The sequence below is a fragment of the Anoplolepis gracilipes genome, chromosome 1 (genome assembly GCF_047496725.1).
Source record: "Anoplolepis gracilipes chromosome 1, ASM4749672v1, whole genome shotgun sequence".
Taxonomy (NCBI): Eukaryota; Metazoa; Arthropoda; class Insecta; order Hymenoptera; family Formicidae; genus Anoplolepis; species Anoplolepis gracilipes.
The window spans coordinates 1378401-1404340 of record NC_132970.1 but is presented as its reverse complement, the minus strand read 5'-3'; the positions used below and the strand labels follow the sequence as shown (position 1 = coordinate 1404340).

General features: G+C 34.7%; 1 protein-coding gene across 6 annotated transcripts in view; it reads right to left on the bottom strand.

The window, feature by feature from the left end:
• LOC140671022 (uncharacterized) overlaps positions 1–25940 on the bottom strand; it is a 151366-nt gene that overhangs the window by 121327 nt on the left and 4099 nt on the right. For 3 of the 6 annotated variants that reach the window (XR_012047661.1, XM_072902022.1, XM_072902053.1), the window contains exon 1: positions 18383–19197. The exons of 1 other annotated variant lie outside the window; for it this stretch is intronic. Coding sequence is in view for 4 of the 5 variants with exons in the window: in XM_072902022.1 (XP_072758123.1) it covers positions 18383–18576 (194 nt within the window). In the remaining variant the exon portion in view is untranslated. Of the gene's footprint in view, positions 1–18382; positions 19200–25940 lie in introns of those variants that run through there. 2 more of the 6 variants (XM_072902086.1, XM_072902033.1) reach the window with 2 other exon arrangements.

Genomic DNA, 25940 nt, shown 5'->3' with positions numbered 1-25940 from the left:
CAATCCTACATTTTATTTTTCTGGGAAAAATGCAACATATATTCGATAAATATTTATATTAACAATGTGTACGTTAATATAAATATTTATATTAACGTACACATATTCTTGATTATTTATTTTCATTAAAATAATTTTTGTCGATGTGAAATTTATTTTCTTAATTGTCTAAGATAAGATTATATTATAAATCAGCCGTTCAATTAAATTCCCAATTTAGTTAATATATTTTTGTAAAAGCTAAAAACGTTCTCTTTCTCTTTCTCTCTCATTCAAGAGTAATTCTGTCATCTTGGTAATTTCAAAATAAATTAAATATGTTTTTATTCTCAATACACGATATACATTTAAATCGATTATTAAGAGATGCATCTTCATCTATTGTAAAATTCTATAAAGAAATAGATAAATTTACTTTCAGAAAAAGATCACCTATTAAATATTTAAAGCCGAAAATACATTGAAAACTACTCAACTTTTGCAAATCTATTTTCAAGACATACATTTTCTTCCACTATTTCAGTAACTCACGTTGCATACTGTAGAAGACTGCTGTGTGAATTGCACAGCTGCATTTAGACATGACGATTATACCAAAGGAGAGAAGAGTCTTCTCGACGGATATAGAGCCCAGATCGCATGATATTTTCTATTCGTGCCTGTACTCGCAGAGAAACATCCCAAAGAGCTATATCAGAAAAGCGGGAGCAGATTTCTTTCCTCGTCTTCTCCTCGTGTGTAGAAAAGATGTGCTTCTTGCGCTTGGTAAGATCCGTATCGCGATCAAGAGATATCCAGATAGATTCTTCGCGTCTTCGTCCCCATGGAAATGTGATGCATCCTTCTACCGTCAAGCATATAGGAATTCAACGTACGCGAATAAATGCATTGTAATTCAAAACTTGCCTCTATTCGTCGTCGTCGCTGTGCGCCTGCTTTGCCATTCCAATCTTATCATCCCGTGAAAGGAAACGAAACTTTGACAATTCCTAGCATGAAAAAAAAAACTTTGCTAACCGAAGGTTGTAATTGCTTCCGAACTCAAGTTCCGCGAGAACTTTAATGCGAAAGTAGGTTTCTTAACGATTTGTTAAAGGCGTCTTAGCTCGCTGTAATTACATTGAAAAATTTTTCCAAGATAAAAGAGAAAGAGAGAGGGCTTCATTTAAGAATCTTATTATAAAAAATAAATGTGCTTCGCGCACAATATAATAATTTATATATAATTAATTTTTTATAATTATTTTTTCATACAATATAATTTATATTTTTACTTTGTGAATTTATCGCATATTTCAAAATTAGTTTTACCTTACTGTCAAGATATTGTCGAAAAAGAATTCATCACGCGCCTGCAATTCGAGAAAAAAGGTCCGCGTTACGATAAAAAGAATTTACAATTTTCTTCTGTATATTCGGTGATAAGCTATTTATCGCGTCGCGCAGTTCGCAATTTATGACTTTTACAGTGCTACGAATCTTTCTTTCCAATGCTACGGGCTTAGCGTTTTTATCTCCGACTGTGCGATTCTTATGCGACTGATGATAAGTGGGCGCAGATGACACATCGCTAAGTAAAGCGACGGACGGATGATTTCGTTGAAACAAGATTAGGGAATCTCGTCACTAAGCAAACTTCCTCGCCGTGATTATGCGATATACAAGCTTTACTTAATTCCATAATATCATTTAATGGAGATTTAAAGGTATAACAATAATACAGTATGCCTCAGAAAAACATGTATTTGCCGTCAGAAAACCTACGATAATTTTAAAATTTTTTTAGCGAAATTTTGTATAAAAAAACAAGAATAACTAGCATAAAACGTGCCCAAAATATGTTTCTAATATTCAATCGATAACACGAGTTTCTTGAGTATCCTAAAGGATCACTCAAAGATATAATGTCTCACATAAGAAGGATTGAAAAAGCCCCGACCATCCGCCGAGTTGTGCACGTCTTACACGCTGCAATATTGCTCACCTTGCGCTTTCGTGCGCATCAAGATTACTAGGCGGAGAACGGTTTTTAGGTCGGTCGGATAAACTCCAATGAGAAAGCTCGCCACACGATATTATGTAGCCGTGTAACAAAAAAATTCACCAAGAAATTTCTCGTACAATATCGAACTGCTATGGTTCTTGATCCTGTTTGTTAAAAATTTTTCGCGTCTTTCTAATTTTTCTGAAGATATCCTAAGATATCATCCAACTTTGGTCGTACAATTTTTCTATTTCATTCACGAAGGAAAATGCTTTTACGTGTACTACAAAAAAATCTCTCCGGCAATCTTTAAAGATCTGTATAATATTTGTAATTTTTTAAGCAAAAACTTATTTAAATTTTTTTTGTAATGACAGTAGAACAACTGTCTAGAATACAATATGATTTAATAGATAATGATAAACGTTCATTTATTTTTTGACAAATTTTCATCTCATTTAATATGTCATTATATTGCTCATCTCTATTTCTGTCAAATCACGTTATATGTATATATAAAATAAAATTAAAATGTGTCAAAAAGTACATAAATGAGCAACTATCATCTCTTTATTGAAGTACAAAATCAGCAATATTGCAGTGTGTAAGATATAAATTTTTTTGTTTCGATTTTAAATAAAAATAAATGAAATTATTTTCGTATACTTATATATATATAAATAATTTTATTTACTTATCTAAAATCGAAACAACTTTCTCATCAAAAATTTGTATTTTAAGTTGTATTCACATTGGTTGAATGTGCTTAATTTGTCATTGCTTATTTAGTTTGCTTATCCTGACAAACATCCAAGATGGTATGATTAATGTAATAATTACGTTTTAGAGGCGCAAGTTAACTATTGCATCTTCGCACAATCGTCTCGAATACATGAAAATTTAACGAGATACGGTTCTGCGCAAAGCAAGCATACAAATGGGCGACGCAAGAGATCGAAACAATGTAAGACATGTATGCACGTGTTTCACGGACATCCATTTTCTTCGCCCCGAGACGAAGCATTTCTCGACAGACAAAGAAGACAAAGTTTACGGACAGGTTTTCGACTGTAAGAGCCCAAGAGATTTTGCTTGTCCTAATTCGAAGACGCGGCTAAGGGATCCTTTAGAAATGACCTGCTACGACTTGCAGATTTCTTGGCGGCGCTCCACGTCGTCCATTAGCATCAAATTAGGCGAAACGATTAATGCTGGGTGTTTTACAATCGACTTCGATCGATTCCACACCATGCCATTTTTCAACCAACGATTACACGGTTCCTTGTGCTTCGGACATGCGTGAGCATCTTTCCAACAAAATCGCGTAATAATATGGCTCAATTTCTGATGCAAATCGTGCAAACTTCGCAGTTTTACGTTCTATGATTGTTTATAAAAGTTCTTCAATTCACGAGATTGCATTGACATTTTATGAAATATATTATCGACTTGTTATATCTTTCTGCTCGCAGGATATTTGAAATTTCTTCCAAGTTATCAATTACCTAAACCAAGAAATGGCAATAGCAATTGGACGAGCATTACGTTCCCACTGGAGGAAAGTTAACGATTTCTGTCTCATCTCCTCAGCATCTTGTATTGCACCGCACGTTTCCCTCGAACGCAATTCGCCGCGTCAGCGTGCAAATTTCTCCGCAGACGAACCGATTAAAGTTTCGAGTGGCATTCATAAATGACGTCTCGGGACACTGGAAACTCGGAAACGCGAAATTCCCGCTTAGGGGAAACCCCATGCCGCGTCTTTTGCCCGAATCCGCGAATTCCACGTCAGCGCACGGTTGTTCTGACTTCGTTGCCAGATTGTCCAACTTTAGTCAAACTACCTGTGACGAGATTGGCAGTCCGTACCATAATATACGTTCGCGTGCCGCGAACTCCGCGTGTCGACGTGTTTTTCACGTTCCTGCGAAAATCAATGTCCGGACAAGAGCTGTCACTAAAGGAAGCTGTTGCTAAAAAAGCGTGAGACATATTGCAGGACGTATGTGTGACAGATATTTAAGCAAATTTTTTCAAAATTCAAACTTGTATCTTAAAATATATATGTAAATATCGATATATTAATACATGAAACTTTATCTTGAAATAATATCAAAGTTGACAGGGATCTATGAAAAAGATGAAAAAATATACATCTCTCTTGAAAATTTGAAAAATATATTTACAAGAAAAAAGATTGATAAAATAAAACGGTCGATTTTCGCGTGATATAAAGTGAACGCATAAAGAATCAGGAAAGTGCATTTAATAAATAAAATCGTGAATCTTTTCGCCGATAAATGGAATTCCGCGCCACTCGATACCTACTTATTGATGGTAAATATTTCGCGACTACAAACTTTACGATCTCGATATATGTGATTGGAGAAGCAAATCGATTAATAAATTCCATCTGCTAGATGGCCTGGAGCAACTGGCTAAAGTTAATTACCAAGAAAAGAGAGGAGATCAAGATTGCCGGAAATGAATAAATATCCGGCCGAAAATACATATACGCACCTTATATAAATCTATCTATTTTGACTTTTATATATACTATCCGGTAAGAGTCGTATATATTGCAATAGCAAATTGTGTGTCCTATCTGATTCGATCTAGACAGAATATTTGTTTTACGCTGTTTATTCAATATATCTATTGATAACACAATTTTCAGTTACATGAATATTCTTTCTAGATAATGTTTTTACAAATGACACTATTACTATAAATTTTTACCTTTGCATCTACTCATCAGTAATTCTTTAATCGTTATCAAATTTTATTTCAAATACTAATTTTTTCTTACTATTATTAGAAATAATAAATAAAAGCAGAAATATTTATTTAATAGAAAATCAAGAAATTACTTTCACAAAAAAATAGTCATGTGATCAGCATCAAGCATTAATTAAAAAGAATAATAATGTATCGAGATTCTTTTATTATCCTCTTCATTTTATGAATAAGAATATTGTCTCAAAAATGTGCAACTCAAACACAAATAATACAATTAATAAATTAATAAATTAAATACAATTAATTATGTGACATTTGGCGAATGATCAAGTTTCTGTCAAGAGTGCAAGATTATTATTGCTCATATATATATATATATATATATACTGTTTCGATTATTCACAAGGTGCAATATGCCACGAGTGCACTTTGCCATCATGATAACGCTGCATGAACGCGTCTCACTTTCTTAGGCGCGAAATTGCGCGTTCATTTCGCTTAATGAGCGAGAGCGGTAGACGTTTGTGTAGCCACGAGAGAAGAGAAGCACGCGCGCGAGTGCATCGCGCGAGAGCCACTTACGCAACGCGAAGAGAGCGAGGGAAATACCGGAAGTGCTCGGTCAAGGTAAGACGTTGCCTCTGCCCACCAGCGCGAATGCACATTTATATACCAGCCTGCGATTTTCCACGATCGTGTTAGTATCTCCTTCGTACTATCAGACTGTAACTTGTGCAGGTCGTTGCAAAACTGTGATGGGAGAGCGCTTAAAAGTAAAAGTGTCAAAGCTATCGCATAAGTTTCTCTAAACGAGGATTCACAGCCGCGCAAATTGAAAAGTAGATGTTTCGAAAATTTCATCTTTTAGCGCAGTGCGATATTTTATAAGCTAGGAAATGTACACAAACTGAACACACAAGTTATATAATTTATATAACACTTTATATTTTCGTTTCTGATTGTCACCATTAAAGTAACACCATCCTCTTGAGCAAGATCGTTTCGTACGACAGAACGTTTTGATCCTTCTTCAAAAGTTTAAATGGATGTTTCCATTAAAGATTGATTTATAATTGATAATTGTTTTCAGTGGATGCAGTCGGAATTCCTTCTCAGGGTGTAAAATAAATTTCCATCTCTTTCGCCGGTTTCTCTCTGATCAAGATAATACGATGATGCTTGTGCTTCTTTGGCCGATTCGTTATGATATATATGGTGTCTCGTTTGTCCCTCGAGTGTGACAGAATCATCGCGTCGCTGACGAGCCAAGATGACGATAAAATGATTCCCAATGCAAGCAAAATGGAAATGAAAACGTTCAGACGCATATTTCATTGGTTATCGTTTTACTGTTAAGCGAAATCTTGAACAATTGCCACAGTGCATCGGTCGTACTGACCTTTTGTAACTTCGCAGTTCGTAAAAAAAGACAGGCGAGAATGCGAGAGATATTGCAATATCGCACCGATTACGAGTGTCATAAAGAATTATAGACACGGCGAACTGCCGATAATGTACTATGAAGCTAAGAATAAACGGAGCTAAGATAAAATTATCATTTGACACAATTGTGTGCCTATAAAAATGCATAAACATTACATGTGAATTTTTCAAGGATGCAGATATCGGCGTTTTGCGTTGCAAAAAAATCATCATTCTTTCAGTTTATCTGCAAAAGTAATCTACAGAGTTAATCTACGGAACGTAACCATGCGTCCCGTCCATATTCGATTTCGACTATTGTACCTATAACCCAATGTTCAAGGATATTTGCATAGAAACGATGACAAAACGTGCTGGCGCGTTACAAAAGTTACGCGCAGAAAAGAAAGATAAAAAACGTTCAGAGGTAATCTCGTTCAATTCCGATCAACGTGATCGCGATTTTACGTAAATCAAGCATATCCTCCAATCGTTTCTATGCTGATTAGTATTTGTTTTTCGATTAACTCAGTACTGGAGATAGAGTTTGAAAAAATTGGCCATGTTCGACCTCTCAACAGCTGTCAAGGTGTTACTTATTCAAACGGAAATGATATAAACATTGATCAAAGGTCCTAAATATTTTTTAGTCTACTAATAAATGTACGAGAGATATGATCTCTCTCAACTAAGGAAACAGAGAAGGAGAGAGCATTTTTTTTTCGTCGATTGATTTGTACGATTTGGTCGACCGATTCTTCGTGTAATCATTACTCGGCGCAGCTTGTAATGAAAATTGATTGCGTTTTAGTGATTAATAATCATTACACGGATTTCGAGCTTCGTCTACCAACGACATACAACGCAGCAGTTAATAACGACGCCGCCAACAAACGCGCGGCTGGTTTCATTAATCCTCGCGTCGATACGCTTGGCCGCGTCCGCCGTTGTTTGGTCGTATGTAGTAGTTTGGACAATCGTTACGAGTGATAAAGTTACCCAGGGTTCAGACGACAGGGATGTACGTCGACCCGAGCAAAAGTTCGTTTACCAAAGGTGCAATCAACTGAGGAAGAGAAACGAACGCGAAATGTCTCCGGTCGCGGTACAAAAGCGCGATTCCGCTTGTCACCTGGTAACTTTGGTATAGCAATTTTTCTGTACAGTGACCTTTTGCAAACTGTTTGCTTGAAGCTCTACAAATACGAAGCACAAGCCGCTACTGCCTGTTACACGCACGAAAAAACTGAGATTGCACGATAGTAGAATTTACAGAGTTCCATCACTTTCGCGGTGCAAAAAAAAAAAAAAAAAATATTTGTAGCTAACAATTACTTTTAATCTTCAATCGAAAATATTTTTATAAATCAATTTATGTTTCACAATTCATTATCGGAATGATCCGTTGCGATTTATAATTGTTCCCTGAATAACTTGTAGCTGTTATTCACATCTTATCAGTTTCATTTAAAAACATCAGCTTTATTTAAATTTCAAAAATGCAAAAGTAAGCATCTACTATTTCACTAGAAAAATCGGAAGCGATTTGCTGATCTAATATTAAGCGGAGTTGCTACATCGGAGAGAAAGAAATCAGAGATTTCCTCTAGAGAGACTGGAAAGCGAGATTCAGCTCATTCTTGAAAAATCGTAAGGAGATCAGCCAGCTTTTCAACAGTAATAACGGTCAACCCGATCATCCCTCGTGCTTAGCAAAGTCTGGAAAATCCGTACCATCCGACCTCGTGATTCAAGACGAGAAAGACTCTAATCTTCAGTCGAGCTCGAAAAACAAATATCAATCCAGTATCAAATAATACTATCGATCGGTATAGATTCTAATCTAATTCCATCTACACGCCACATGCTCTAAGACGTATCGATAACAATTTTTCCAATCTTTCGCTTCATGTCGTCGAGCTTGAGCCTTATCTCGCGAGAACGTCTTACAAAAATCATAATGCAACTCACGTATCGGACCAACGTAAACGAAAAATGGATGCAGGACTTGGTCCTAAAACGAATGATGGTTCCTAAAAGCGTTCCGCTCAAACGGCTCATAAACGGTGGGAAGAATGGCGGATAAGAAGCGAGAAAATCCGTAGCAGAAAGAAAACCCATCTCGGTAGCAGTTTTTTTTTTATCATCCTCGATGTGACGATTTCTTGGCCGTGTTCGCGTGAATCTGTTTATCTCATGAAAGGGCTTTTCAAAGGAGAACTCTGACGGAGACATCAAATGCGCGATATATCCTGTCGTTATTATTGAAGATAAAGCCGAAATGCATTTCTCGACGATTACAACAAGATCGATATCTTGATATGCTCTGTTATTTCTATTAAGATCCTTCTCCTAAAGAGCATAATATAGTTCGATATCAATGGGCAAGGATGTAATTTAAACGCTGCAGGAAGATGGAAGCTCTCCGTTTATAACCGTATACTCAGTGGAATAATTTCATTTGCGTATTTATTCACCGTGAAAATGCATCGACGAAACGTTGTACACAGGAACTAGCCATGTTAAATATTTATTTTACAATTTAGACGAGCCATACTATTAAATGTTACTTTCTCTATTAATCTTCAGCACAAATATTGTCATAGTGACGTATTACTTAAAAATTAAAATGTGCAAATCAAATTCTTTAAGAGTTTAATTTTTTGTTAGAGTTTTAGTGAAATATATATTAAAGTACTTATATTGAAAATATAATATATTCATATATTCTTAATCAGCAAAATTTTATCTTAAAATTTTCAGTCCTGATTCAATCATTAATTGCAACAACCTTTTATATTATTTATTATTATTTATTATTCATAATTTTACATAAGCTTACACGAATATGCATTGTGGTCTCACTTACAAACTACTTTTCGTCCACACATAGTTCTTAATATTAATTTTATATTTGTTGGTTACTTTGTATTATTTCATGCAATTTTATATTATTTTGTATTAATCATTCTTTTACTGACTTATATATATTTCTTTTTTCGTTTTATACCTTCTTATCTCAAACATATATGCGTTTTTCATATATTTATAATCACGTTTATACTCTCTTTTTCTATGTTTATATCTATGTTTATTCTCTTTCAGCTTCTCCTCATATATGTATGGGTCGGACATCACAACAGTTGATAGCGTGTCATAATACATTTTGTAGCAATGCGTCTTTTCTTTCATCGTTCACAATTCTGCTGTATTAATAATTTATACATGCACGATAAAGATTATTATTATTGTTATTTGAATTAAACACAACCAACAGAAGAGCCAGTAAAGAGAAAGCTGTACATTAGAGAAGAAAAGAATATTATTTCTCCAGGTATCTCACAATATAAAGCTCAGATAAGTAAAATGATAACGGCGCTTTAAAGACGATTGTGAGGAACGGCGAAAATCCAGACCGTTTGTAATCTCGCAAAAAAGCCGCCCCATCTCTCTGAACGAGAAATTTCAATGATATTAGTAAACCGTTGCAGTGCGCTTAGCTGGAATAATGTCGTCAAACACGCGTAAAAAAAAATCGGCGAGAAGAGAAATTATTACTGATTATCCGCCTTCACGTATCAAATGAAAATTGATTATCTCTCGAGGTCTCTCCATTCTCATTGGAGAACCTCGTTTTATATTACTAATTAAGTTAATTAATAAATATTCTCGTTTTTTTTCGACAGTAATACGTTTGGGATTTGCCAGTGTGCGATCGATAAAAAGAGTCCAAGCATTAATTGAGTTTAATATTTCTGTATCGCGCGCGATTGGGATCCGCAGGGAAAATTTGCAGAGAACAGTGTGGGAACGTTTCAGGATTGTCGCATATATAGATAGGAGTTCTCTATCTCTTGAAATGCCTGGGCTGCGATTAAATTAAACACGTCGAAGATGTGCTCTATACGAGAGTTTCAATGGTGTGGAAGGCCCCACGATATCGTCCCGATCGAAAGGATAATCAACTGATAATTCCTTAATGCCCGATAGTCTATGAAGGAGATTACAGCGTAATGCAATCTACATACATTGCACAAAGCATTGTTACATTATGTATTGTATTTGCCATCCACGTTTATTTATCTACGCATTCTGTACGTATAAGTCAATTAATAGAATAAATAAAAAAGTATAGCGATATATAAACGTGCGAGAACAAGAAAATGGATAACGAAATGAATAGTGAAAAGTGCATCAATCATAATGAACTCTGAAAAATATAGCGTAGTAAACATACCTATTAAAAAACTTGTATAAAGATGCACGATATGAAAGAGTCATGCGTGCCATTTGCATTTTATATTTTAAAAGAAAGAAAGTTCGGAGAGATTAAAGACAATTTACGGTATGCCGAAGACGGAAGGAGGATTAAAGGAGATTCGGCTTTCGCAGAAATCGCGACCATCGTTATTTTAATAATAAATCACAATGCGCCGGCCTGTATCCGCTCATTCGCCTTCATAAGTCACACACGCCGGCTTGGCTTTATACCGACTATGTGGTTGTTCGTTTTTCCACATTACTGAAAATTGTAACTAATTGTCGCGCGCTACGATGAAAATAAATAGGTCCACTCTAAACACTCGGCTAAAAGTTGCCGGTGCAAATTCCGAGATATATATTTGATATCAGACTTATTTCTTCAGCCATATATATATTCAGATGATCAAATTGAAAAAAATAATCTTCAAAAATCTTTTTAACATCTTTACTAAAACATAATTGCGGTTATTTAATAATAAAATTATGAGTCTTGTTATAAATTAAACTCTAATAAAGAATATAGAAAAACTTATTTGGAAATTAGGCTTCAATATATTTATCGATCAATTATTTATCAAGCAACAGAATTTTTGCTCATACAAAAATTTATAAAATACGTACGATCAATCTTATGAATCTTATGTAAGATTTAAATCAGTATTATTTAAATATATTCAATTACGTCAATTTATCAAATATCATAGCGTTTATAACAATATGAGTAGAAAGTTGACAGTGTTGATAGTTGACATATTCGCGATAGTTATGCTCTGAAGTAACTATATTTCTGTCAGGAGGAAAACATAAAACTTGCCTAAGTTTCATTGAAGCGCAACTAAGTACACAAAAAATTTCACGCCAAAGTTTTTCGCTTCGTAAGACGAAATAGCGGGACAAGAGCTGTGAAAATTGCATTTTGCGGAAGTATTCTTCCGGAAAAAGAAGAGAAAGCTTGTTTAATACACGAGATTAGATCACAGAACGACTCGGGTTCTCGTTAGTTTTCGCGGCGAATCGAGATAATCGAGAGCTACGACAATTTCCACTTCCACTTTAACTTATTCGAAATATCTCACTGCTGGTCCACCGCAAATCGATTTAACTCTCGGAAAATTTCCCGTAATAGGCGGCATAACGATATTCTACGCGCACAAAGTCGAAAACGAGTGTTCGAGTGGGACATAAAAAAAATTGCCATGACGAGATGCAGAAAATGGACTTAATGATTCGCAATATGCGCGAAATCTGTAATAAAAAAAAATAATGTTTTGCGCGCAAAAAAAAAAAAAGAAACTCCGACTGTGAGGTTGCTCCAGTTTTTTGCGATTTATTCGAACAAAACTCGACCTCGCAGTCTTCCTTTCACGATAGAAATACATTCGACATTCATCTCGCGGAGTTACCTTTGCTACTTCTTTTTTTTTTTCTTTCCTTCCTTTTCATCATTATAATTGCTAATCTGACGGACCATTTTTATTCCAAGGACGAACTTTTTATACTTGAAACTGCTATAATCATCTGTAGCCAATATAAAGGATCGGATGATATTTCCAATACATTGATGGATATTAATTCTTATCCAGATAATTAGAATTGTTCGTTTTTCAAGAATAATACATTTCCGAATGAGAAAAAAAAAATGATAATTATGTAACACGTAAGCTGATAAGTTTAGTTCTTTCATTACTCTAATTCATCTAAAACTTTTTAATTCTTATTATAATTAAAGTTTTTAAGTAATTATTTCCTCCGCCTCGCTCGAATCCAAAGTTGCTCACTTTTTCAAATTAAAAGAACTTTTCTAGACGAGCAAAAAAATACAGGAAGAGATATGGCGAGTCAAAATAATATAAGAGTGTCCCTGTATATTTAGAACAATTGATAATCTTATCGTTCGTACGTATAAACAAAAATTCGTCGGGCGAATTATAATATCGATAAAATAAATTTTGCAGACGTGTTTCTGGACTGCTTCGTTCGCCCTCGACGAATACGCGAAATTATTTCGCGTAGACTCATTGTCAGCTGAAAACGGCGCGTTGCCGCTTGATAGATCTCGTTGTTGTGTTAACAAATGGTGGCTCGTTTATACAGATTTCAATCCCCATCGTGCTATCAATCGAGCACGATAAAATCGCAGCCGAACTAATTGAACTATGAAAATCCGATGCTAAGTTGGCTCTTCTACTAGACCGACGATATCCTTGACAAATCTAAATATTTAGCATCCTCTAATTCAATGCTACGATACACATTCAATTGTGAAACTTCAACACCCGTAGCCACTAGAACTTAATTAAAGTGACTAATGTATTCGCTTTAATTAAAAAGATAAACGTAATTCAGTATAGAATTGTCACGAAATAATTATAGGAAATATCTTTGTAAAAATAATTTATGTATTTGAATGAAATATGCGTGATTAAATTTTAAAACATGTACACACTGTCGATTGCAATCTATATATGTTGTAATATATGTGTTGTACAATAATAATGTATATTATATAATAATCTAATGTATATTATACAATAATCAGCAGCGTAATATCGGTCGAAACAGTGAATAGACGGATGATATTCAATTCCAAGATTTAAGGAAACGATACGCTATATATGTATAAGCTGTATAGAATAAATTTTATAAATTTGATGACCAAACTATTGAAAAATTTTATACACACAATAAGATTTAACATTTTTTTCCTAAAATAAATACTATTATTTTACATATTCATATATTCTAAAGATTCTCAATTGAATTTGAGGATTCATAGGATGTAGAATTAATACCGAAAATTATTCGTTTACTTCTAAATACTGTAAAAGTGTTTCGATTATTGTAATCGACTACACATCTTGGAAATGCTGAGACAATATCGGAACGGGACCTCCCTTCCAATCGATATTCCAACAATTCCTCACCTCGATTTGGTATCCAGCGTACAAAATAGTAGAGGATCGATCGTACGATCGATGTCCCTGCGCGACACGAATTAAGGAATTTACTGTGATCAATCGATCACCTCGTGGTCGACAGCCGCGTCAGACGTACGAGGCACGTTGGCATGTATGCACGCGCATGCACGCGAGACACGCGTGAACGTCATACACGACTTATTCACTTTCACCCCGCGATACGGCGATACGAGCGCACAATTCGCGGCCTGTGATGTGAAATAACGTTCGTTCGTTCGTACATTCGTTAGTTGGACGCGACGGAAAAAAAGGAAGGAAGTGTTTAACGAGGGTGCGCGAAATTGCAAATAAAAGAGGGAACACCGTTAGATGCCATTAAAACGAAATACACGATAGCGAGCGAAACGCTGCACTAATTAAAATAAATAAATTGCGAAAGTCAAACGCAAAGGAATGCGGCCAGGATTACGTTTCAAGTAGTTCCAACATAACGAACGTATACATATGTATATGAAAAAAGTGCGACTGAATCGTGATTTCATTATAAAACTGTATAGTATATAATAGAATCCAGCGAGAAAACCTGATGATTTTCAAATTAATAGCCAACCAATAAAGTGCATATTAACACATATTCGTATATTAACACATTTTATTATGCAAATATACAGAGCGATATGTGACATTTATAAATATATAAGTAACTAATTGTCCATTTAGTTCTGAAAATAACATCGAAATGCTCGATCGCCTGATCTTTCTGTTTATAATTATTTCTTTTGAAGATTACTTTTCAAGGGAAAAGTGTTTAATAAACCGTGCACATCGGAACTAAAAGTTGCTCAAGACTATTCGTCAAGAAATTGCGGCAATATTTCAAGACATGATCCGATATACAATGCAAAAATTCCAGGCTATAGAATGTGCAAAAAAATAAGGAGACGAAAAAATGGAGAGATATTTCGATGACGTTACTTTAAATCTGAATAAACAATTACTTATGTCTTACTTAAAGATTTACACATGGTACACATTGTTCTGCACATTTACATAATGAAATTTGTTAATATGCAAAAATTCGCTTCATAGTATTAATTTGAAAACCATCAAGTTTTTCCAAATCCTGTATAATTTAACAGGATATTATTGTATAATTTCCAAAAATTACAAGTGATAATTGTATCTCGCGAGTAATTGTATGCATTGAGCAATCGAATATAAAACGCCAAAAACTGAGATAACAAAAGCCACATATGAATTAAAATTAATAAAACTCGATGATAGTTTTTCGACTGAATATTGAGCAAATATTTAAGCAAAATATACCGGTTTAACTTTATCCAATATAAATTAAATATTCAACATATTTGACGAGTTTACGAGTTACGTATCAAATCTCATGATTACGTTTGCAGCGTAACAATTTATTAGCGAGTTTCAAAGTTCGAAGCCTTGCAAGTCACCGTACAATTGAACATAAAACTGCTCTGTGATTTTCAACAACAAACTGATTATACAATATGATGGAATTAATTAGAGTTTTCACTTTTTGCGGACGTGATGCGACAATTTCGCTCGAAATACATTATTTGTGCTACGCAAAGTTGGCATCTAATGACGTCTAATTGGCGTCTAATTAGGGATAAAAGGGAGCAGAGATTATGTCACTTGTGTAGATAACACATTGTACGAACTTTAAAGCTCGAGAGCAAAACTCTCTCACCAATTAAATATTTCTTTTCGACGCAAACTTTAACTTTACAAAGAGAAAAAAATTATTATGACGTTTGAATTGCATTTGAAAGTATTCACTGCAAAATAAATTTTTTTTTTAATTTCCAGAAACTTTCATCTTGAAATACGTGAACAACGCTAGATTAACAATTATAATTAGAGTTTCCGAGCTTACGAATGCTTCTCTGTGAAAATTGCACATTACGCTGAACACAGTAAAAGTAAAATGAGTTAGCAAATGATAACAGAGACAAGATTTATTTTAGAGCATTCTTGAATGTATCTTAAAATGGTGCTAATTAAACTGCAATTCAACTCTCTTTATAACGTATAATTTTTATTCTTTCATACTTTTACGATTTCTAGCGATGTAGCAAAGTTATAATCCTCAACTTGTTAGTACCGAAATGAAATCGTACTATAACGCACAATTTTTGTGCGAAGAAAGCAAGCTTATCATATTTTATACATAAAAAAAAAACAATTACATTTGCAAATTATTATTTGACATAAATGAGCAATCACACGTATAGAACGTAGGTAAAAAAAATCACGATAGTTTTGGGTCACCGTGTATATTCTATTTACAAGATAGCTTTAGATTGTGTCATAAGAAAATAATATTACTTCGATACCGGACAGTTAATTAACGCGAGAAGGAGTCGCGAGGAATAAGCAGAGAGAAGGGAAAAAAAATGTTTCACCTTAAAGAAAAATCTGAAGGAAAGTGCAAAAGGAGCGGAGAAGAGAAGATATTATAACACGAGGTTACAGTCGGTCGCTCACACACACACATACACACACGCGTCACAAAAAAGACAGCCGTTCGCGGACATCCGTATCGCGCCAGAGTTCCTGCGGAACTGACGGCACTTCCGTTACGATAGCGTAAAAATCACGAGACCTACACCCTCTCACCTCTCTCGATCGTCATCCCCTCCGAGCGGCGGTCACGTGACCTTTCAACCTTCTACCCGCCCTCACCGGGGAGATGCACTCTCGCCCTCTCCGCCAGCCGCTCTCACCCCCTTCGCACGACGCCCCTTTCATGCTCGCTCCGAAAACGCTCACGAAATTCTCGCCGGTGTCATTCTCGATCCGACATTCCAGTCGTGTTCCACTACGACTGGTTAAAGCAAAACGATATGGCCAAGCCGAGACTGTATTTCAAACCAATAGCACATGGGCGTTTCCGACATATTAAAGTTTGAAGTATTAGACGAAGGAAGCGATAGTGTGACATGATAGAGCAAATGGTGCGAATAATAAGTATAAAAGTATTGAAATTATGAATATTAATCGAGGGGTTGGTCACTAACAGTTATGATGTAGAAAAATTACCCTTTGATACGGATTACCCTTAAATTGTACCTCGGATTACTTAAGATTACCTAATAATATCTCAAATTAAAAATAAATTTTGAAAAAGAAATTTTACTTTAAATTATTTTAACGCTAAAGATTATTTAGATTTACCAAAAATAACCTTGGATTATCCAAAATTTTGCTGAGATTGCCGCTGAATTATCTAGCCCTTGTACAAAAATTACCTCAGTGACCAACCCCTCGATATTAATATAATAATCCATAAACGACATTATAAGACTCTAAATGTTTTAATGCAACGTTATACAATTCTATTTTTAATGTTACGTAATTTTATACAATTCTATTTTTGATGTTATGTAATTTTTTGAACACATCGCTGATAACACATATAGATTCGAAAGATTTACAATCTTGTGAGAGAGAGACAAATGCAATTTGCGTAACGTCGAGAAGCGGAGTCACGCTGCTTTGCATTTCGCGACTTTAATTATTCTTGAATAACTTTCAAGACGCGTACAGACTTGTTGCGTATCTTCGTATCATGTCATCATTGTGTAACAGGGATGCATTATAAATGATGTAAAAGTTGGTGACGCGAATACGCAATGGGCTTGAGCAGTGCAATATTAATATATACACGATTTGTAACGCATCTCAGAGGCAATGACTTATGTGAAGTAATTATTTTAAACGATTGATATTTCTCAAAAACCAAGGTTTCCAAAAATGTTTTATATAAAAGTTTTTTGATTTTAAAAAAGACATAAAATGGTGTTATTGATTTGACCTTGAGTTTAGATGCCAAGATTAAGTAAAAGGTTTTTTAATAAAATTATCCTAATTTATTTATATAAATCTATTCCTCGCAAAACTCAGAGTAAAACGTTATAAGGATATGATGACCGAAAAATTAGATATTTTATAAAATATTTGATAGTTTATGTAAAATTATGTCAAATTAAAGTATAAAATATCTTGTCAACTACTCAATTTTTGGTCACATCATATCCTTATAAAATTGTACGTCTAATAATGGAGGAATCAATTTATACAAAAAAATTAGGGTGGTTTCATTGAAAAAAAAAAAAAAAAAAAAAATTAAATTAAACTTTACAGAACCTTGGCACTTACATCTAAGGTCAAATCAATAACATCATCTTATGTTGCCCTCGAAGTCACAAAACTTTTGTACGAAACATTTTTCGATGAAAGCTTTGATTATCAAGAAATATCAATCTGTTACTTAAAATGGATTACCCTGTATATTTCGTTTATCTCACGCAACTTTTACAAATCGAATACGTTTTCTGACAATAAATATTAAAGATATTCGCAATACTTCTTTTATACATAAACACGATTACGTCGTGTATTTCGGCAAAGACGAGTAAAACATTCCGAAACGTCACTTAAATGTAAGGACGGTCGTAGATCATCCAGCTATATTATACAGAAGCGGCTGTTTACCGAATAAACGCAGACAGCCCGGGTAAATAACGGCACGCGGTAAATCTTGCGCTAAGCTTCAGTATCAGTAAACGTGATAATTACGGCGCTCTTGAGACGCCAGAGAACTCACGTCAAATTTCAACTAGCTCATTGCTATATTTCCTGCTGAAGCACTATATAATTCCCTCGAGCGGACCAAATTAAAAACTTATATAAAAAAATAACTGAACGGTCCATGTTATATCCGTTACACTCGTGACATTTATTTTAGAGAAACATATTTCGATCAATTTTCAATTTGCCCGATATAGATATATAAAATTATTTATCAGATTATATATTATTACACAGATTTTCGGGGGAAAAAAATAGAGATTTAATTTTTAGTAATAATTTCTCGCAAATAAGTTTTTTTTTTTTTTTTTTTTGTACCAATTAAATTTTTAAATATTTATTTTGTGTGAATTAATCTCTATCATCGTTCAGGTTTTCGTGACGAATCTAAACTCCTCCAAAGTTCTCCAGAGAAGAAAGTCTCCCTTACCTGCCACTTCCGGGTGTCCTCACCACGTCGTAACGAACGCTAGGCTTCCTACGACGATCCCTCGGACTTCTCAGAATTTCCCTACCATTTCCGGACGGCTCGTGAACAATGTCACGCAAATAAGTGTGAGTCTTTAGCGGCTGATACGCCTCGGTCGTTGTACGAGCGCCGATGCAGCCGCAGCACTTGGACATCGTGTTCAATTCTCTCCACGCGACGATCAAAATCCTCTCAGCAAAGTTTTTTTTCTTCTTTTATCTCTCCACCATTCCTACTACCTTACAATCCTCGGAACTACCTTACTTTCTAGCGAACTGCGAGCGAGTGTGGTATCGACATGGTCCGCACGAAAAAGAAGAAGAAACACTCTCAGCTTTAGCGCTGGGGCTCTTAGATGAGAACACGTTCGCCCGATATAGAAGGTCCGAGTGAAATACACTCGACGGTTTATAGAACAGTACAGTCGATCCCGCACGGTCGGCGTAGGTGGATAAGAAACGGTATAGGAATCGAAAAAGCCCGTGATCTATCGCGCGCGTGCTCTTTACGTGAATAAACTTCCGAGAGCGCTCGGTCGATGAAGTCTCGAAACACCCGGCACGAATACACTATCGAGGGGAAAGGAAAGGTTGGATGAAAAGTTGGAACGATTTTTTGGTACCGTGCCGCGTCTCTCTGCGCGTCAGGAACATTTTATTCAAAGCGGACACGCGCGCGAAGGCGAATTCAATTTTTGAACGATGTAGATATGGAAAGAATAAGCGACATGTACTTTACCACCAACTGTCACCTTTTTCGTTCTCATGAATAAATAACGAAGAATGTCTTTCCATGTTTGTGTAAAGAAGAAATCTTTGACGCTGCATCGATCTCAATCGCTGACGGGAAGAACGTTTTGCATCGAAATGTGTGAAACAGAATATAACAACAAATTTTGTTAAATATAAGCAAAGCCCTAACCTGAATATATATAAATATCTTATTAAAGTCAACTTGATCTAAAATTAATTGAAAAATGCCTTAATATTTTAATAAAGTTAAATGCTCTATAAAATTTAATTTATGAAAAGTGAAAATCTCATCTTTTTCAATCGTTTGTAGCTCGAAAATTATTGATGCCTCAATATTTCTACTGCAGAAAAATCGCATATATAAAAGATTAAAAAAGATGAACTTTTCATAAATTAAACTTTGTGGAGTTAAAATATTAACACATTACATTTTTCAATTAATTATATATAGATAAAGTTTATTTTAATAAACTGTTATAATTAAAAACATGGTTATGAAAAAAAAAAAAAAATATATATATATATATATATATATATATATATATAATGACAAAAAATTAGAAGCTTCCAAAAAATGATAACCCTCGCGAGATTTTCATTGAGAAAAAAATCTCCAAATTGACAAAAGGGAATTGGGAAGTTTTAGAACATCTTATATGTATATAGTTTGAAGATTCATTTCGTGATTAATCAGAATTTTAATCACAACAATTTGAACACAACGCGCTTAGATTCGCATACTTTAATCATAAACGAGATTCGGAGAAGTTCAAAATAAAACCAAAGTAAGAGAGAACGGTAGTGGACCGATAGGAATGCACACAGCGTATGCGCGAGCACGAAACAATGCCGAAATGTAACCGATGGCGTACGTTCATTGGAATTGCGAGCACGTACGCGAGGAATGTCTTTTCAGCTACAAATACCATAATTTTCCCCGAGTCCCGATCTTTGTCGCGTTTCTTCATAATTGTTCAACGATTCTTAATATTCAGAAAACGTCACCGTTCCGTGATCCGCGTCTCGAGTATGTAATAAGCTGGTGATGATCATTACATTGACATTTACCCATCGTTACATGAATGTTTAATCGCGAATGAAAATATCTTTTACGAGAAGAAAGGTTAATGCAATTGCAAAAAAAAATCTCAAACAAAAACTCGCGTTATTTATAGCTGATATCCTAAAAGAATTTTCAAGAAGAGAGACATTTTAATTATACGATATATATAATTGTATTCATGTATATATAATTATATTCACCTCACACAACTACTAATTTTTATGGAAATTTAATTAGTCTAGGAAAAAAATATCATTTTCTATCACTAAAAAAAATGATGATTTTTTTGGATTTACTGTTGATTCTCTTTTTTCTCGCGTTATACAGTTTGGGCTTTATTTTCCATTCAGTGAAATTTTTTGAAAATTTAGTTTCCGAACGGACATGCCTCGCGTGAAATGTCATATGTCGGACCACATTGTTGAAAATTCACGAGTTCCCTCGCGACGAACGCTTGGAACGATACTGAGAGAAGTTTCCTCTCTAAAGAGAGGAGATGACGAAGAAATAGAAGAAGAGCCTGGAAGAGAGGAGGAACGCATGTCCTCCGTCTGTACGTCAGCAGTGCGTGACGCATAGTGCGACTCAAATAAGCATAACAATATTTCCTCGGGAATTCTTGTCATTATTATTTAACAAAGATGCGCATAAAAACTATCCTTTTATAAGAGACAATTAAATGTTATGCACTGGCAATTAAATGTTATTATTAGTGTATTATTTATTTCGATTAAAAGATTAATAAAATTAATTAATGTTAGGAACAATTTCTTCGTAATCTGTTTTTATTTGTTATAAAAGAGAGTGACGATTTTCAAAACTATTTCGAATGTATGTAAAAAAATATGTTTCGATGTAACCCACCGAACGTTACGCCAGTGTCGACCGTACGATTGCATCGCATAAGAACATTCATCGACGTATTCTGCGAGAACGCGTTTGCTCGACACACGCATCGCTGTAGTCTGCAAACCAGGCGGATCAACAACCGGACATGGCTGCAGACTGCAGCTTCTTTTGCGTTTCGTTTGCTCTTCAGGAGCGCACGCATGATATATGCGAAACATTTAACATTGCACGTTCGTTCATAGAAGCAAAGTATTTCCTTTTTTTTTTTTTTTTTTAATAAACAAAGACCGCTAAATGCAATGAAGAAAATAAATGATAGCCTATTGTCATCTAAATGATAGAAAAAGATAATGATATAGTAACAATTACAAGCATAATTAATAAGATCATTATGTAAGAGTCGCACATGGATAAAAATTCAAGTGAAATAATAAGACATACCAAAAGTGCTGTTATTAATCGTAGTTAGCTTTTTTTCATATAAGAAGATAACGGATAAAGTCGCAAAATTCTTCGGCGGAAAAGTGACAAAGACCGGTAACACGCGGTTTTGTGAATGTACAGGACTCATTCTGAGAAAGGACGCGGTTTGGTCGCACGAACTCGAAAATGAGACACGTGCACGCCATAAGGGCGACGATCTTATATCCCGCAAATCCGGATCTCATCCACAAGGCTTCTGTCGTAAATATTATGTTTATTTATCACGTAGAGTGAGATGCTTTATCTGAAATGACCAAGAGTACGTTTACATACACAAACAATGTTCGGTATTTTGATAACATATTGCATTCCGATGACGTTGATCGATTAACCACCTGTGTCTACGAGAATTAAATCTTATGATTTATATGTTAAAAGTAATATAAAAATTAAAGTAAGTTGCAGCGCACAAATCATGGAAATATGAAGTGCGACGATAACAAATATATTCGAGTTATTTCTGTGGCATGTATGTATATATACTTTGTATCTCTCAAGCAAGAGACAAGCATTGCCTGTCTTGACACGAGATAGAAAGAAATATATTTTTCTGCGATCCTTTTACATCTCTGTTAAATAGCTATACATTTGAATCACGTTTGATGTTTTAGAGTCGCTTCTTTTGACTCTAAACTATTTTTTAATTCTAGCTTATATTTTTAATTAGGAATCAAGCTTAAAGAGCTGAAGTAAAAGAAGATGTGACGATGTAAAAAAGCTAGTGTAATACAACTACGTAATATTTAGCGATTTCAGAGACAAATTATGAAAGCTGCGTCCATAAAAAAGACATTACGTTAAGTATTTAAAAAGTTCATTTAAAAAGGATTGAAAGAAAGTGATCTACTAGGAAACATCCATCATCATTGATTTTACTGGTCCATCATCGTATTTTCATTATATTTTACACACATATGTGAATATGCAGACACAGGAAACGTATAATAGTGATTATAAAATGTTAAGATCAATATTGCTTCCTTTCTCGCAATCCTCCTATCCAATAAATCTCCTGTAATAGCCATATAGGCATGTAATCCGTTTACCTCGAGGGAGAAGGTCTCTCCGGAGCTCCCTTCCCACCGGAACGACGAATTTATTAAAGACAAAAAGATCCCTGAGAGAGAAGAGAGACGGTCAAAGATAAACCGTACGGATAAGTCATCCAGTGCGATTACTCCACATTTCGCGCTCCATCCTCTTTCTTTTCCCACCTAAATTCTTACGATCGATAGTTGCTCTCTTTCATCGTACGCTTCATTTAATCCATTCCGTTCGAAAAACCGGAAGTCGGTTGTTGAGATAGTGACCGTTGACTCTGCCCAACATGCACGCGATATATGCGCGCACGTGTTCGTGAATTATATTAAAAAGTTTACGAACATAAGAGAAGATGCGATGCTCGATGCGAGAATACATTATACGATGTAAATAAGATTGAGTGGTAATAAGCAATCTTACGATCTTGCGATCGAGTTAAAATTAAATTTAGTTGAAAGACGCGTATTCATCTTTTACATTATAATACAAATATATATTACGTATATTTATATATTTAATATCGCCTATCATTATTACTATTATATGTTGCATAATAAGATGCGGGACGAGAAAAACGAGCCGATCATTTTGAAGCGTGCAGCCAATGTCCGGCAGGTCTAAGAATATCGATGACGGACAAAGTAAGAGAATCAATCGACAGAGAGATGGAAGGCAATATTCATGCACTCGGTGCCCGTGGTGGTCGTGAGGTAGAAGGCAACGCTCTCATAATTCAGTACAGTACGCAATATCGAGCAACTGCGAAGCTCCAACGCCAGCATACTTTCGTATTTCACCTAAAACAGGTGGATATTGCCAACGATGTATCACCCACGCCATTCGCCGGGCGTCCGCTACCACAATTTAACCAAGAGTATAGCCGCAAAATCGATTGATTTTGTTCACCGCCGACTTTCTCGCGATACACGAGGCGGTTAATGACGTGCAAATTTTTCAAATTTACACATGTTTAATGTACAAAAATTTTGAAGTATTATAATTGTAATAAGCGATTTCATAGAAATGAATTCATATAAATAACCGCAACTTCTGTTTTTTTCAAGTCAGTCCAGAAATTTGTGTGTATCTAATTTTTATGTAAAAAAAAAAAAAAAAAAAAAAAAAAAAAAGAATTGTCAATTTGTGCGAATAAATTATTAATAATATAAAAAAAATAAATTATTAATTTAAAAAAATAAAAATTATATTTTCTTTTTCGAAAATATTCATAAATTTATGGACTAACTTAATGTTTTTTTTTTTCATTAATTCGTAATTTTCTTTTTAAGAAAAATTTGTTTAAATGTCTATCTAATATCTATTGTTAGTTAAATTTGGACTTTTGTGACTATCGTTAGAAAAGAGATCGCCGGAAACTTTCGGTTAGGAAAAATTCTAGCTCGCGGCAAAACGTCCGAATTGCTTTGCACGTTCCGATCTTACGTTTCCCCGTGGATTTTCATGTCGAGAATTTGTCTGTTTTCTCCTTTTTCTCTTCTAAGAATAGTCAGCCGCGTCGTAAACGCTCTTGTAATATCCGCTACAGGACAAGCTACAGTGACAAGAAATAGATAAGAGAAACAAAATAAAATTATTCGCACATTGCTGCTGTAATTCTATCTAAATTCACGAAAATGCTCTTCGTTATTTGAGCGAAAATAATTTTGCTCCTTCAATTTATCTTATTATAGTAATTCACAAATAATTTCGCGAAAAAAACAAAATCTCTGATGGATCCATTCATACGATAGGAGTTATCATAGTTAATTTTTCGCTCAATTTCAAAATTAACAAGTATCTTTCCAAGAGTCAAATTGCAGGTACAAATCCTTTCTCAAGAAAAAACTGTGAAAACTGTAAGACTAAAGGATAGTATTACGCCGGTAGTCACGAGAAAAAGAAACTTTTTTTTCCGTTAGCCGCGTTTTTCTTATTGTTTCACCGGTCCCCAGATACGACAAGCTAACAGAGAGAAAACTATAGCGCAAGCAAAGAAACTTCTATATAATAAAGCTCCATCCAATTTTCTCACTTGGATACTATTATTCTTGTGTGAAAGATATTGTATAAAAATCTTTCTTAAACGTTTATAATTTCCATAGCACAAATTTCTTCTTATCTCTTCATTGCCACTTTCGCACTTCGATAATGAAACGGCTTTTTTTGCTGATAGTAGAATATAAATTAATTTTTAAATAAGACAGATCTAAACAGAAGTCTTTCTAAATTAAATTGAAAGCAAAATCATTTTTCGAAAAAATATTTGAAAAGATTTTTGAAAATAGTGCTATTTAGTCATTTTATTTACATTTTAAGATATCGAAAGGATTCAATTTAGAATATGCTTCGATTTCATTTCCAAAAATAAAATGAAATGTCCTTCTCACACACACATTTTATCCTAATCGATTTAATAAGAATAACTTTCCGTGATTTAAATTTGAAAACTATTGAAAATACATCTATCAAATCTTGTTCGACGAAGCATGCCTAACTAGTGAACGTTCCAGGAACGCGCGGCAGCGAGACGAAGGAAATTGAACATTTCAGAATTGACTCATGGAAACCGATAGCAATTCAGGAATTATGTATCCTTCTTACCTTCCTTACACGAATTGCCGTATAAAAAGTATAAGTCTGAGGATCGATATTCCGGGGTGCACTTCGAATTCGAAAGTGAGAAATGAGATTTTTATCGAAACTTTAATCGATCACAGTAAAAAGAAAGGTATGTCGAGGATGGAAGAAAAAGAGAAAGATCGAAAGAGAAAGAAACCGACGAAAAAGAAAATCGAGAGAAAAGAGAGCAAAGTCAAAGGAAGCGAGGAAATGTACGGATTCTCGCCGCGATGCTTTTACCCCCGATACTTTCGCCGAGCTCGAATGTGCGTGCACATTGCAATCGAGTGCACTCGAGAAAGTAGCCACGTGGCGCCGATACGAGAAGAGACTTCAGTCTCGTTCGATTTCAACAAAAATGACAATATTGTGTGCGTTCGACGCCGAGCGTATTTCGCGAGCTATTAAATAAAATGAAAACATGGGAAAAATATATCGCAACTCTGGAGTTACGTTAAAGCCATCGAATGCATCGAAATGCAACCACATTCAATATTATATTTATTCGAGTATTGAACAGAATATTACCAAATTATCTTTGTGACTAATTTCACAAAAGTTAACGGATCTGGAAAGGCAGGAATATTTGATAACGTATATAAAAGAGGAAATAGCGCATTTTTATGTCCGGGCATAATATCATGAGAAGAAACATTATCATGATAAATTACTAAGTGCTCGCTGCAAGCAAGGGATGTAAAACCGACGGAAA